This window comes from Trifolium pratense, linkage group LG4 (genome assembly GCF_020283565.1).
Source record: "Trifolium pratense cultivar HEN17-A07 linkage group LG4, ARS_RC_1.1, whole genome shotgun sequence".
NCBI lineage: Eukaryota > Viridiplantae > Streptophyta > Magnoliopsida > Fabales > Fabaceae > Trifolium > Trifolium pratense.
The window spans coordinates 539,950-557,026 of NC_060062.1; the positions used below are offsets into that span (position 1 = coordinate 539,950).

At 31.0% G+C, this 17,077-nt stretch overlaps 1 protein-coding gene and 1 pseudogene across 1 annotated transcript; one reads left to right on the top strand and one right to left on the bottom strand.

Moving 5' to 3' along the window:
* Positions 1-1,240: 1,240 nt before the first annotated feature.
* On the bottom strand, positions 1,241-4,531 carry LOC123920521 (annotated as a pseudogene).
* A 5,605-nt stretch (positions 4,532-10,136) lies between these two features.
* LOC123923241 lies at positions 10,137-11,000 on the top strand. Its single transcript, XM_045975928.1, has one exon. The coding sequence runs from the start codon at positions 10,219-10,221 to the stop codon at positions 10,810-10,812; it is 594 nt and encodes a 197-aa protein (XP_045831884.1). The 5' UTR covers positions 10,137-10,218; the 3' UTR covers positions 10,813-11,000.
* The last annotated feature ends 6,077 nt before the right edge of the window (positions 11,001-17,077 follow it).

Sequence of the window (17,077 nt, forward strand, 5' to 3'; positions counted from 1 at the left end):
AGCAGGTAACTATTTGACACTGTTGAAATTGAAAGAATAAATTTGGTAGAGAATAAACACAAACTATGAACTAAGTAGAGTGTGAATTTGAAAAAAGCAACTTTAAGTTCCACATAGGAGGGAACACAATCCTTAGTAGTGTTTATATATTGAAAAATGCCCTCTTGGGGTGTACCCCAAGGGGTACCCAGTTTTGTAAACGGATGACCACGCACTCCTTGTCGAATATCACGCGCGCCGCCGGCTGGCTTAGTCGGGCTTGGGCCTTGGTGAAATTCAACTGATTCCTAAAATTTAGTAATTCAGTTCCCCACTTCCTCAAATTCGGTTTTCAAAATATACGATAAATAGCAGTCATTTGATAGTTGATATACGATAAATAACATTGTCTCTCGTAGTTACGCACACGTTGTCGCAGCCCTTGTGGCAAGTGTCTTTTGTTCATCCACCATTCAATGTTCTTCATCTTCAATTTCATCTCTCGCTTCTTCGATGTTGTAGCATGTAAAAATACCTACCATTCACCACATAAAAATTAAATAATAAACTACTAATTTTTCTTCCCCACCGTAGTTGTTGCTTTCATGTAGTCACACAGCTAGGGTGTCGGTAACCATCCGATCATGATCAAAATGATCCAGAAAAAAATTGATTTTAAATTCTATTTAAGAATTTTAAAACGGTGAGCTTACATTTTAACACACACGCACGCACGCACACGCGAGTGCGCACGCACGCACATATGTATACAGTAAGTTAAAAAAATTTGGTGTTTCTAAAATTTTGATGTCTTATGTTGATGAATGCCAATTAATCAAAAATCTCCCTAAGGGTTTGCGAAGGTACATCAAGTACCATCGTTGTTTGGATTTGGTGAGACAGGTAATGTTGCCAAATTTTTATTACATCTTTTTGCTTATGATTTTGAATTAAAGGTGGCAATGATGATCACTTTCACATGAGGGAAAGAGGACTTGAATGTTAATGCTTCAATATTTTGTTTAGGTGCCATTATTTCAGCATATGGATGAATTGGTGCTAGAGAACATTTGTGACCGTGTCAAGTCCCTTGTATTCACAAAGGGAGAAACAGTAAGTTTTAAAGTGCATTTGTCACGGTAACCGTCCAATCTAGATCGAAAGGTCAAAATATAAGCTCACCGTTTTAAAATTCTTAAATAGAATTTAAAATGGCACCTAAACAAAATATTGAAGCATTAACATTCAAGTCCTCTTTCCCTCATGTGAAAGTGATCATCATTGCCACCTTTAATTCAAAATCATAAGCAAAAAGATGTAATAAAAATTTGGCAACATTACCTGTCTCACCAAATCCAAACAACGATGGTACTTGATTTACCTTCGCAAACCCTTAGGGAGATTTTTGATTAATTGGCATTCATCAACATAAGACAACATAATACATCAAAATTTTAGAAACACCAAATTTTTTTAACTTACTGTATACATATGTGCGTGCGTGCGCACTCGCGTGTGCGTGCGTGCGTGTGTGTTAAAATGAATAAATTAAATAATTATTATAATTAAATTTTAAAATAGATTTACTCGATCTCTTAGGACTTGGCTACTTTGAAGATGTCACCTTACTACAAATAGCATTTGTTGAACTGGATCTCCCTCTCTTGTTAGCTGTATGTATAACATAATTAACCATACATAATTCATGTTTCTAGCTAGTTAATTAATTATAAAAAGTTTAATTTTGATGCATTGTAGGTGTAAAAAAATTACAATGTTAACAAATTATAACCAATTAGTATGTGTAATTTTAGAAATTATTATAATACAAGTTAAACATTTTTAATAATTTAAAACTTACTGTTTCTCCCTTTGTGAATACAAGGGACTTGACACGGTCACAAATGTTCTTTAGCAGCAATTCATCCATATGCTGAAATAATGGCACCTAAACAAAATATTGAAACATTAACATTCAAGTCCTCTTTCCCTCATGTGAAAGTGATCATCATTGCCACCTTTAATCCAAAATCATAAGCAAAAAGATGTAATAAAAATTTGGCAACATTACCTATCTCACCAAACCCAAACGAAGATGGTACTTGATGTCCCTTCGCAAACCCTCGAGGAGGTTTTTGATTAACTTGCATTCATCAACTCCGCGCATTGCAGCCCAACATTGTCTCTCGTAGTTATGCACACGTTGTCGGAGCTCTTGTGGCAAGTGTCTTTTGTTCATCCACCATTCAATGTTCTTCATCTTCAATTTCATCTCTCGCTTCTTCATTGTTGTAGCATGTAAAAATACCTACCATTCACCACATAAAAATTAAATAATAAACTACTAATTTTTGTTTGAATCTATTGAAATTCGAAAGTACTTGAATTTGATCTTCAACTTAAAAAATTATTAAAAAAAAAAAAACTTTAACTACCGGCTGAATTTCGAATTATCAAAAGTCTTTTTTTTCTTAAGAATTGAAGGGCTAAAAAAGCAATTTATGTCACCAAAATAGAACTAATCTTCCAAAACAAAATGGTGTGTATATGTACACAAGTAAAAAAAAGTGTTGAAATATTTTTGTTATATGTGACCCCAAATTGAGTGTATTATATTATGTACATACCTTGATGTTTCCAATTAGCATAGTGACTAGAAGGAGGTTCCCAAAAGAGCTCATCATGCCAACAACAAAATTGTGATAATGAGATATAGAGTGCATATGAAGCATCAATAACTTCAACAAAGCATCAATAACTTAAGGGTTCAAATTCTAGTCATTGGACTATTTGGAAAAAAAATGCTTAAATATTTATCCATATTTTATTGTAATATAAAAATTTGCAACATTTCCATTAAAGTAACTCAGTTGGTAGCTACTAGGTACATTATTGAAGGGATCGGTGTTCGAATCCTGAATTCCATATTTTTCCATATTTATTGAGTCTAGTCACTATGTTACCGGATAAAAAGAAAATGTTGCAACATTACCACAATTATTACAATAACTGCAATTTAGAAACATGAAGGGTATGTTATGTAAAATTACCTAAGAGTCATTAAGCCCCAAAAGATAGGGAGGAGTATCTTTTCAATTCAACTATTATTTGTTAAACTAGTTAAAAACCCGTGCGTGCGCACGGGACGCGCCTTCGGCGCGTTATATTGCGTTGATACGTTAGGTCGTAAGGGTTCTACGGCGTGTTACGAAATTCGTATCAATAAAAATATTTATTGATAAACAAAATAATTAATTGAATTAGAATGTTGCGTTATCATTAATCGACACAATGTTTGTTTGCGATAGAAGTAGCAAGTTGCACACTCCATTCATAAACTCCATATTAATAAACAGAATAATTTCCATCCTTAGTAGAAGTTGCACACTCCATTCATAAACTCCATATTCATAGTTGTCAGCACTATCTAAACATGTAAACCTTGCATCTTTGTTATGTGCCCATATCAACCTTGTTTTCTCTAATTTCTTCATCATGCTATAGCTTCCATAGTATATTGGTTCTTTGCAGCACATTGTTCTCAAACCACAACCTATTGTTGTCTCACATTGCTCTCCTAGACACTTCATTCCCCTTTGCAGTCCCAATAAATACCAATATGCCCCTGCTGCCTGTTTCACTATATACACATGAGAACAAAAACCATTTATCTTTTACGCCGTCACTTAGATTTTGTGTGTCCTTATAATTTAGGTTCTCCAATTTTTGTTTAAGTCATATAAAAATATAAGATGTGAAAGAAAAGTTAAAAAATATACTTTTAATTGTTAGATTCTACAAATTGATTTCACTATCAAATTATAAGAGCCTAAGTCTATTTTAAAATTTAGTTTAATAATTATTTATTTTAACACACGAACGCACGCACGCGCGATTGCACGCACGCACATAAACACACACACTAAGTAAAAAATTTAGTGTCTCTAATTAAAATTACGGTGCCATGTGTGGTCGCTCGGGAGAGGATCCTTTCCATTGTAAAGTGGATCCAATGAAATCCTGACCACAAGTTTTTTTTTTGTTGCAAGTTGACCATGGTATAAAAAAAGGGATGGAAGGCCAAGATCTAAACATTATTCCCTCCAGTGAAAATCACACGGGAGAGGATCTATTCCCGTGGTCGCTCATCTCAAAAGTCTCCTATTTATATGATATGGTGTGTACTATGTGACACCATTATTACTAATACTATTAACTAGCTTAGTACGTACTCATTGCCAAATCTATGAATGGTTTTCACAAACATGATATTATGAAGAGTCAAAATCATCTTGGGCTTTGGTAAGGTTAACAAAGTCGTATAAAGACGAAGTCTAACCTCTTTCATAGATGTAGACCTTGAAAAAGGTCTACGAGACCTAATAAAAGATAAAGAAGTCAAAATCAATCTATGTCTATACCTTCTCCAAGCCAACTGAATTGCCACACCAAGCCAAGTTCTCCAACCAGGTGAGTAATATCTAACACTTCTCCTAACATTTTCCTTTGTAATAAATGTGTCCCTAAAATATGGTTTGCCATAAGAAACCATAGGCCATTTATCACAAATTATATAAAAAATAATAATTGATATTTGACAATTTTGTGATTAATTTTGTGATTTTTTAAAAGAAGCTATTTTGTGTTTAAAAATTACTTTTTTCTAAAAGAAATAGTTTTAAAAAAAAAAGAGGATACTCAAAACAGCTTCTTATTTAAAAGAGTTTTATATATGATTATTGTTCATATTGTGGTTCAGACGGCCAATTCTTGGACTAATTGAATCAACAAATAGTTACATTGATTACACTAACAACTTTTTTTTTAATATATGTAAAATTTGCAATGAGCATTTATATTAAAGGACGAACGAAGTATTATATAGACTAACATGGAAAGCGACAAAATAAGCTATCAAGTTGAGAGCGAATCCCAACCAAATGGTTCCAAAAATGTAACTAGTTGCGAGTTTGCGACGCACGAAGTTGACTGAGTGAAAAAATTTAGGAAGGAATTGAAACAGGAACATCGTCAACAATACAGTCATCACCCACGTAATTGATCCTTCTTTTAACATAGACGGAATTGTCACCCATAACACAATCTACAAAACAGTGACATTTTAACATATATACACATGAGAACAATTATGTTTGTGTTGATTCCTATAAAAGTTGACCTGACATAATGATTATAACAAAAGAATTCTTTACGTACAAATATATATATATATATATATATATATATATAAAAAATGGTCAACTTGTAGTTGAGCTCTGAATCTTAATAAAGATCAACTCATATGAAAGCTCTGAACCAAATATTATTCAAGGTCAACCCATTTGAAGGGCTCCGAACCAAAAATGGTCAACTTGTAGTTGAGCTCTGAATCTTATTAAAGATCAACTCAGATGAAAGCTCTAAACCAAAAATGGTCAACTTGTAGTTGAACTCTGAATCTTATTAAAGATCAACTCAGATGAAAGCTCTGAACAAAAAATTATTCAAGGTCAACTCGTTTGAAGGGCTCTGAACCGAAAATGGTCAACTTGTAGTTGAGCTCTGAATCTTAATAAAGATCAACTGAGATGAAAGCTCTGAACCAGAAAAAACAAAGTCTGTGTATGCAGGAAAAGTATTCATGGGCAAAACACAAAAGACAGAAGGCAACGCAAAGAGAGGCGATCTTAACAACAAGAATGGCGCCGAAAGAAAAGTCGAAATCTAAAAAGAAAGCCGGCGAGACGTATGAAATTAATAATAGAAAAGAATCTGGTAATGTGATGATGTCTGTGTTTAACGTAAAAATTTAACCATTTTTATTATTATTAGTTCAATTTGGATACAATTAATTTGGGACAATGTAAATATTCAATGATTTATGTTTGAGAGATATGCTTCATAACCCATATGATGTAGAAACAATGAATTACTGTCAAACTTATTGTTAGTTAACATGCTAAGTATATAGTGTTGAGGCATTTGCTACCTCATATATGTGTAGTTTTGTAAAAGTTTCAATCTTTGTTTTGGCTTACTGCTCTATGTTATCAAATACTAAATATCAGTACTTAAAAAGTTTCAAAGTTTCAATCTAATACTTAATATCAGTACCAAAGGTCGCCTTGAATCATTCTCATGAACATTGAAAGGTAGCAATATGACTAAAAGTTTTGTTATTAGTGTTACTACAATTGTTGGAAAATTGCTTTATATGTACTGTACATGTATATATAGAATCTTATGTTCATTGTTATGGAGGCCAATGGAAATCAGTATTGAATTTAACTGCTGACATTATTATAGCTTTCATCTTAACAAAGGCAAGTTCTATGCTTGTTATTATGATACTGATTTGGATGTTTTAAAACCAAAATAGTAAACAAAGGAGAATTAACATATTTGGTTTGATGTTATGGTGGTTCCTAATTCAATTCAATTCATTCATTTGTTGCCGGCCTCTATTTTAATTTGATTCATTCATGTTTAATTTTGGGTGATCAATGGCGTGGATTTGAGCCTGTCATCTCGCCGAACTGTTGTCGCCATCCAATGTCGTCGTCTCCCTGCCAAATCATCAGGGGCGCAACTTCACTCGTCATTGTTTCAAATATGGATGTCACTTTCAGCAAAATCATGCAACTGTGAGAATTGAACACATAAATAAAAACCACATCAGATCATTATCCAGGACTACAGGTGGATATGATAAATCAGAAAGTTCAAGTATACAACCAAGTTAAAGCCGCAAAGTTAAATGGTGATCTAAGGTCTAAGGCCATGTATTGAAAAGCACTAAGTGCTAGGGCGATGCCACACAAACAGCGCCAAGACGCTCGTGATTGTCAAAATGAGAAAAATCATCCTATGTATTTTCAATATGTCATTGTTAACTCATATAAAAATTAACTCATTTAAAACTGTCTTCAATTTAGTGGGAGCATTTTAGTTTTTTTTTTTTTAAATAATAATGTGTAAATAAAAGCCTCCATAATCTATACTATGTGTGTATCCATATTCACGTAAAGTTGTGAGTGGGTAGTTGAAAAGTAGTGGTAGTATAGTGGACTTTAACTTCATCTAATTTTAATTAGTAATTTTAATATTATAAAGTAATTATGAGTAATAATATAAGAATCGAATTACTTACCCAAAAAAAAAATATAAGAATTGAATTGGGCTCTTAAAATTTAATTGACATATAATTAATGTATAAAAAAAAACTAGTAGTATTTAGTAAAAAAAAAAAATACTGGTAGTATATATTTTTTGTCAAAAAAAAAAAAACCTAGTAAGTATATATTTATAAATTAAATAAGTTGTTTTTCACCTTGAACATAGTTCAGTGTTGATAGCGGTATTGATACGTGCAGAGATCGAAGTTCGAATATAAACTTTTTATTTATTCACCTTAAATGTAAAATTTTAACTACTAGATTGCTTGACAAAATAAATAATATCATATAATCTTAACATAAATTGGTTTATTGAAACAAAAAATGAAACAAAAATTTTAGGAGATGAAAATATTCCGTTTTTATTTTTATGGACTAAAATTAAAACTCACTACATTTTTTTTGACTTAAAACTTATTAAACTTTATATTTATCCAGATTTATTTTTGTACTACATGTACTATTTTTTAATTTAAAAAAAATTAGAAATACCCATTTTGTTTATTCCAAAAAAGGAAAATTGTCCACTAATCTGAGCATAGAACGTGAAGAGAATTATCCGGCTAGCAAGCATGTTTTGCAATTGCAGCAACCTTGCAAAATTATTGGGAAATGGCTATATCATTAGCAACGATTTTTTTTAATTGGTTGGTACAAGTCTATTTATCCCAACGATAGATATATTGTTATAAAAAATTTACTTATCTCAACCATATGTAATCATCGTTGCTAATTCTTTTTATTTGCCAACAACAATTGAATTGTTGGAAAAATGTTGCTGCCAAATCTCTTTATTCTTGTAGTGACATGTTCAATATTGTACATGTTAAAGCAATTAAAAATAGTAACTTGTTTTTGAAAAACAATATTTATTAAAAAATTAATCATTTAATATAGACTACATAAATTTCAATACAAACTTATTATTTTAAACTTCTTAATATGTGTGCACATGATAGAAAAATCCATACAAAAATTCAAAACTTGAACCAAATAGAAATATTAAAAATTCAACACGTAAACATCTTAAACTACATTAACAAAATAAAAAATTACTGTCATTTGTTAACGAGCCTAGTTCTCAAGTTTGTATATTTGAAATTATAAACTCATTACTAAACTAAACAATTTAGATTGGTTTAGGTTCGATTTGAATTAGAAGAAAATTCAAACCAAATATTTTGCTCAAATATTAGGACTAATGAAAGGGTTCATTCAAAATATATAACTTTACATTATTCCAACTTCATTATTACCTTATCAAAAAAAGTGAAAAGGTGGAAGAATATATATTCTTTTACCGACCTTATCAAACAACATCCAATACACTCAAAACTAATTTCCCTTTTGCATATTCTCTTGTCCTTTCCTTCTTATCTCTCATCTAATCATATTGTAGTACAAATTTTAATTTCAACTTGTAAATGTTATAATGTCATATGGTCCTAAATCCTAATATTTGAGCAAAAACTCAACTAATCAGCTTAATATGTTGTTTCAATTATGTCATACAAACTAATTAAATACTTATCAAACTCCAAAGCAATATTACAAAACAAATGAAGAGAAGAAGTGTAGAAGAAGAAAATGATATTCAATTGTTTAAATAAATATCTGTAGTGTTATTGATTTTGATGACATTATTGATTACGTTTTTTATATTTTCATAAAATAAATTAACAAGTTGGTTTGCAAGTAGCAAATCTGATCCAAATTTGGTTAAAGTTTTTGGTATGATTATATATATTATCCATTTGGTAAATAATATATATATGTAGAACTATGTTTTTTCTTTTTCAACCACCGATATATTGGTTCATTAGACTGTCTAATTTTATTCGGGATTCAGTTTTACCATCAAGTGGTTCCAATATTCTCCCGATCGAAGTTGCGGGGATCAAACTGTAATCTTCTCTACCAAATTCAATGTCAATCATCACTAAACCAACTAATTGTCGATTATATATATGTACAACTATTTCTATCAATCAACAGCCTAGCTAGCTACCTGCTCATAAGGAGGAATCTCATAAATAATTGAAGAATTGTATTGTATGATAGACAAAATATAGCTTGTTTGTTCCTACACTCCTTTTCCACATGAATACACCACTTTTAACTATCTTGTTTTAATGCTTTTCAACAAAAAAATATCTTGTTTTAACGATTAAATAATTTTTGTTTTTTGTTACTTACAATTATAATGTGTAGTTTAATTTCTTTAGAAAATATCTAAGTTTGTACTTCGTACTCCAAATTGTGGGAACTGGAAATGGGTCAACTTCGTCTCCCTCATTTTCAATATTACAAACCTATCCCTAAAATTGCAAGATCTCCCTCAGTTATTTGTGAGTAACCATATTAATACACTCCCATTTAGTCAGGACATTGAATTTAAATAGCTAATGAGTTTTTTTTAGGAAGAATTGTTTGGGAGAATCTGACTTGAGTTTGATACCTAGTAAAAATAATTTTTAGTCAGATTTTATTTACCTCGCGGCCGAACTCTGAATTACCGATGCATGAACAAAATGGTTAATATAAACAAAATTTTGATACATTCACACACAATAAAGAACTAATTTGGTATTGAGAAATGATGTTTGGACATAAAAAAATTATTGTCAAATACGAGATGTCAAGTTTTTTTTTTTTTTTTGTATATTTTTAAAATGTGTGTAAAAAGAAAAAGAAAGATAGAAATATATACATCAAATCTCACATATAATATTAATATTTTAATGTTCAAATAATATAGACTTGGTTATTTTCTTAGAAATTTTCATCACTAACTCACCAATATTTTTGTACTTTCTTAGACTGACAATTGCAATAAGTAAACTAACTCTAATTCTCAAACCAATAATGATGCAAGCAACAACTTCCACTATTTGTTTTTGTACCTCTTTTCACCTTTATATCCTCTATTTATATGTCTAAAACCTCCCACTCACTCTCATGCTTATTATTCCTACTACTTTTTCCTACCACCAAGTCTTATTCTCCTTGATCTTTTTCATCATTCATAATATCTTTCACTTTTTTCAACTCTATCATCAAAACCATGAACAAAGTTGATAAATCTCAAGTTATAGTTCTCTCTTTCCTAGCTTTTCTTCTTGTGATCACACCCTTTTTACCTTCCTTTCTAAGACCTAGTTACCTTTACTTAATCTTCAACATCCTTATCATTGCACTTGGAGTCGAAGCCGGACTTCTATCGGTGTTCTCTGAGCCTTCAGAAGACAAAAAGCAACATGTTTCTGTGTTTGTTACGCAAAAACAGACACAGAAACATGTAATGCTAGAACAAAAAGAGAAAGAAGTATCTAACATGATTAACAATGCATGTTTTGTCTCAGAGGAACAAAATGAAAAGAAGCCTAAGGTTGTTGAAAAATCTGTATCTGAGAAGAAGATTGTATTTGTTGGTGATAGTAAACTTGATAAGGTGAAAAAATCTCCTTCAATGCCAAGTATTTTTTTTATAGATGATGGAGAAGATGATTTAGAAGTGAAATATAATGATGAGGAGGTTATTGAAGTAGAAGATGAGATTTGTGGTGTTAATGGACAAGAACTTTTTGCAAAAGCTGAAGCTTTTATTGGAAATTTCTACAAGCAATTGAAGATGCAAAGAGAAGAGTGTTGTGCTTAATTAGAAAGTATATTTAGGATTAAATTAAATTAGCTTTTTATTAAGAATAAATAATTCTCTATGTTGTTAAATTAGGAGCATTAGCTGTGAGGATCCATTGTACATTAGAGGGTTATGTTAGTTCTGCTTGCCAATATTCAATTTTCATTATCATCAAATAAAGTTTATGTTGAAAGGATATTGAAAAATTGGACTCATTTTCTTTTATACATATGTTTCAAGGAATTGATCCGGATTCAATGTTATTAATAAATGACGTAGTTTTACGCTATAATAAATCATAAATATTAATTTAAGATCGAACGGTTCATATTTAAAAATAAGCCGACCCATATCAATTATAATAGTATGCTGGAACTCTTGGAAATCTGATTTCCATATCTTCAATTTTCTAAAAAGAATAAAATATTAAATATACTAATATTTTTCATTTAAAAAATTATTACTTTGTGTACTGTACAGCTGTCATACTTTTATAAGACATCAAATATATCCTTTTTAATAAATATTTATAAACTAATTGAGTTGTTCAATTCTGCATGACTCAATATTTGACTAGAGTTTGTATAAGTAAATTAAAAAATAGATGGTTGTTTTTAGCTCGACACATTTGCTCACACTAAAAAAATATTATAAGAATATATTTTTTAATAGGATTTATACTATTAAAAAATATGTTTCTATCTCTATTAAAAAAAATGTTTCGATAAAATTTTTATTGTTGGTGCGGATGGCTGGAATACAAATAACCGGAGGCGTGTAATCACTGAACTAAGGAATTATCCGCAAATATTGCGCAACTCCCCCAGAATACAACCGGTTCTTCTCGGTGATAAGCATGTCGAGGCTATCAAGACACGAGAATGTCATAAGGTAGGTAACTCAGACACTTTATTTGCTTATTAGAACTTATGTGTTCGAAGGTTAGATAAAAGAAACAATGAGGTAAGTATATATTATAAGTTGCCCAAAACTCTTGTTTTTTGTTCTTGCTCATACTCGGTTATATATATCACACACATAGGATTCCTATGTTAACTGATAATACTTCTTTTTAACTACTATAATCCCTATTATGTAGCATTCACTACTATATATTAACTACCAAATTGCAAACGTTCATATTGACCAAGTATCAAAACGTGCAACAATTCATTCATAGTAATTTACATGAAATTAATGCATTAAGTATAAATATAAATATAAATTCATTAATTTGAAAGTAACAAAACGTAAAACAAGACACTTTCCAAATATTTAATAATAAATTATAAAATAAGTAACTTTTGAAATATATAAAATATCCAACAATTTTCACTACTTAAAAATATCTTTTCAAAAATGGGAGAAATTCTTATCAATTGAGAGGGACAAAGAAAACTATCTAAAAAATATGCATCATGCACTTCTGACCAAATTTATGTATAACTAATCAAACTTTGATTAAACTTTGCCTTTCAATTTTCAACACTATATTGATGACTTATGAGGTAAACCAATTTACTTACTATATGAATCAACATTAAAAATGATTTAAGTTATGATCAAAGACATTGATGTCACTAATTGTAGCCAAGAATGCAAACTATTAAAAATACAAAGAATATTAGTTGTTGCTTTCTTGTTTTTCTTAAGTCATGACATGTGACTGATGAAATGACCAACTTGTGTACATTACTTAAAGCATGTTGGAATTCTTTAATTTTTATGACAATTGAATGAATTTTATTCAAAATTATGCATGGGAACACCTGAAAATGTTTGGATTTCAACTATCTACTCATTAATAATACGTTCGTTGGATCGAAAACAGACAGTCATATTTCACCGATTCAATTTTTAATCTTCTTTTAAAAAATTGAAATAAACATATTATAAAATTTAAACCATTCAATATATTTTAATCCAACAATTTTTAATTTTTTATACTAGAGCCGAGTAAGGATCCTCTATCTTTGTGTGGCGGGAACTGCACGATAACTTTCCCTCTATCTCTCCTTAACTATAACAACCCTTCTCTCTCAACTTATTTTAGTACTCTTTTTTACACTTTTATCTCACATGAAAAATGCCTAAAATTAGGGAAAAATAGAGGATTGAAAGTTAGAGAATCCTCCTCCTACTAGAGCCTGCATAATGATAATGATATACTAGTAGAAAAGAAAGATGAGAAATGCTGAATTTCACATAAAGACACCTTATGTTAATACAGTATAATACATCATCACACTTGTGCTAGTATTTGTCACATCCATCTTATCAAATGTGCATCAAAATATAGTACTGTTAGCAAAAATGTATGGTATATAATTTGACATTATGACACTACATTTTAATCCATGTGCTAAAAGCCTAAAACTACGTACTGCTTCTGTCTTTATTAATAGATATAAAATCTTTTTGTGATTTTTTTTCTCTTTTTATAAAACTCTTTTAAATTTTGAAGGATATTAATTATTTATATAACAACGTACATACCTCTAATTATAATACATTTTTTTATGAAAGAAGTATGGAGGTTGGAGGTTGGAGGTTAGGAAGTTTAGACAAGTGGTGTTAAAGAATGCGAGTGGATAGACAGGATTTGTGGTTCTAAGCATTAGCAGCTCGTTATGGGGTGAAGAGAGGTAGATTGCGAGAGGGAGGGTCACGAGGGTCCTTGTGGTAGGGGGGAGCTATTGCATATTCGGGATGGTGGAGGTGAGTCAGAGGGAGGGTGGTTTGGGTGCATATTTCAAAAAAGGTGGGGGATGAGTCTGACACTTTTTTCTGGACTGGTCCCTGGGTGGATGGGACCCATTTGTGTGAGCGGTATAAGAGGTTGTTTGACTTGGTAGAGAACAAATCGACTTCAATGGCTCTGATGTTCTCATTAGGGTGGAGGCAGGAGGGGAGGCATGGGTGTGGCGGCGTCAGTTGAGGACGTGGGAGGAGGAGCTGTTGAGGGAGTGTCAGACTTTACTTCTTAACATTTCCCTGTAGGATCTTTGTTCAGATAGATGGTAGTGGCAGTCTGGCCTGGATAAAGGCTACACTGTTCGTGGTGCTTACCAGCTCTTGACGGCACAAGATATGGTTACTTTGGATGATGCGGCAGGTCTCATTTGACACTCTCAAGTTCCTTTGAAGGTTTCCATTCTCACGTGGCGACTCTTGCGGGACAGGCTACCCACCAAAGCAAATCTGGTCTCTCGAGGCATATTATCACCGACGACTCATTATTGTGTTTTTGGATGTGGGGAGGTCGAATCAGCTCAGCATATGTTCCTCTCCTGCAGCACTTTGGGTTCCCTTTAGTCTATTGTCAGCTCCTGTATTGACTCTTTTTTGGTGACTGCTCAGACTCCTTCGGATCACTTCGTTCAGTTTACTATTTCAGCAGGTGGTCTTCGCGCACGACGTTCCTTTATGTAACTCATATGGCTCGCTTGCGTATGAGTTGTGTAGACTGAAAGAAATCACATATTGTTCAGAGGCTCAACAAATTCATCACATCATATGTTGGACAAGATCAAATCTTTTTTCTATAGGTGGTTGAAAGCGACAAATAGTAATGTATCTTTAAACTGCCATAGCTGGTGGTCTAGTCCTATGTTTTGCACGAGCCTTGTGTAGTTTCTTTATGGATTTTGTACCTTGACTCTCTTGTAACTTTTCTTAGTCTCCCTTAACACGTCTTGTGCTGAGGAGACTTCTTGTTTATATATATATATATATATATATATATATATATATATATATATATATATATATATATATATATATATAGGGATTTGCTAATGCACACCCACTATTTTTTATGAAGATGTGCATTAACAACATACACTTTAAGGTGTATTTAACTACTTTTTAGTTATCATTTGCTAACACACACCTTCTAAAACTTAAGTAGGTGTATTATAGCAAATACCTATAGGAGTTGCTAACGTACAACTTCACAAAAAGTGATGGGTGTGTTATAGCATTCCCTATATATATATTATTTTGGCTTGTTAAAAAAAAAAAGTAAAATACTTATATGGTCGCATGGTGACAAGTATTTAGATTTATTAGTCAAAAAAGAAAATATTGGTATACTAATTAATAAAGTATAAACATTCATGTGAGTTTAGGCCAATTGGTACGATATTGCATTTATATATAGGAAGTTGGAATTCGAATCTTGGTCACCTAATTTATTCACTTTAAGAGTGAAATTTTTAGTCATTAGACTACTTAACAATAAAAAAAAAAAGTAAGCATCTCACTTCAATAATGGGGTAATTATATTTTTGTAACAAAATGAAATAATAGAGCTATTATAACTGAAAATATAAACATACCACTGCATGCAGCTTAAAAGGTTGACAAGGACAAAGGATATGCTTACATATATAAATATATAGTCCACAAAAATAGGAAATTTAACACTTTCATTAATTTATCTTGTTCTTAATCATTGCTTTAATTTGTTGTATTTTGACCAAAAAAACCAAAGAAAAATGTTAACAGTATCTTCAAAGTTTTTAAGACTTTTAAATAATAAAATTTTATATATATATATATATATATATATATATATATATATATATATTAATGTATTAAAATTTAAAATATTTAATTTTTTTAATAAATAAAATTCTTAAAAAGTGTTTTAGAAACATTGGTTACCATTGCATCAAAAAAAGAAACATTGGTTACCAAGATCCAAAACAATACCACTATAAATTTTGATTTAAATAAAAACATGTGCGCCATTTATGTGACAAATATGAAGTTTTATTTTTTTTTTTTACAATTGTGATTGTGACAAATATGAAGTTGATGACAACTATAACGTAGTTGCTAGACTAGATAATAAGCTGTAATCTTTGACAGGTAAGTCACTAATGCTTGCTAGCTAGTATGTGCTATTTTTATATTGAGGTGTGTTATATAAACACAAAAAAGTTGGACATAAATACAATATATTATTTCTCCACTCACAACACGAATATCAAAGTATGCAACAAATATTAAAAAAAAGTAAAAAGTGTAGTTTTGTTATATTTTTGTTAAAAATTTGTGTTTAAATAACATTTTTTTTTATATTTCATTCCCGTGTAACATTACTATTGGTAAACCTTTCTCTATTGACATGACATAAAAACCTTATTCATCCCGTTGATTTTTTTTTTCTTTTCAGTATTAGTTGAATCTGATTTGTGAGTCAGTTCTGACATTGAGTGGTTCCAGCCCCCTTCCGATCGCAGTTGCAGAGAATCGAACTGCGGTCCTTCCTACCAAGTTCAGCGCCAATCACCACTAAACCAACTAACGATTAATTATTCATCCCAATGATTCCATTCCAATACTTCCTCCGAATTAAAATAAAAGACCTTTAATAGACAATTTTAATCACTAGGATTCATAGGTGGTTTGGTGTTATAGCTGTGGTGCCTTCCACAATGTCTTCAATGTTGAATAATTTTTTCTAGCTGTGAAAGAATTCTTTGATAAAATTTAAATTTCTTCGTGAAAATAGTTGGTTGCTAAAAAATTTAGTGCTCCATACTTATTTTATAAATGGTGTGTTAATTCTCTTGATCGTATATTTCGCTAGCTTTTTAGGATATTGTATAGGATTTGAGCTTTATTTTGTAACTTTATCTTATATCTATCCGACGTTATTTAGATGAATACTACCGGAACTTATCCTACCGTTGTCGAGAAAAAATTGTTTTTATTATTTAACACAATTCATATATTTGCTGTTAAATAAAAAATGCCTACAAAATCAAATAATTTAAAACGTGAGATTGTATACAGCTTATGCTATCTGAAGACCATATAATGATCGCAATCTGTCATGATCAATGGATGGGGGTGGGGCCATCAATCAAAATACAAGAGATTCTTTAGTGCTAGAAATATCCATTTGTTGTTTTTTTATACCCTATAATAAAATATTTGGATGTGGCCATACGAGGGAAATGAGGAGACAGACAGGGTCCATACTCCATATTTATTTTATTGGCGTAAATCAAATATCATTTGTATATAGCTTTCTAGCTGTAGAGACAATTCTTCAGCTCCATGAATATGCAAAGACAACCAAAATTGCATTATTAGAGTTAAGAAACTCTTTTACGGTGAAAGTGAAATTAATTTCCGAAATAGGCTTACAAATTAAAATTCTATCTTGTCGTAATATTTTAAATATGAGTTAAAGTCACACATTGAATAAAAGAGTAAAAATACTAACAAATAGCAACACATTATTTTACACACTATTTTCAACCTCATT

Excerpts from the sequence above, each read along its gene's own strand:
- LOC123923241 (XM_045975928.1), top strand. The coding sequence starts at position 10,219 with ATGAACAAAGTTGATAAATCTCAAGTTATAGTTCTCTCTTTCCTAGCT.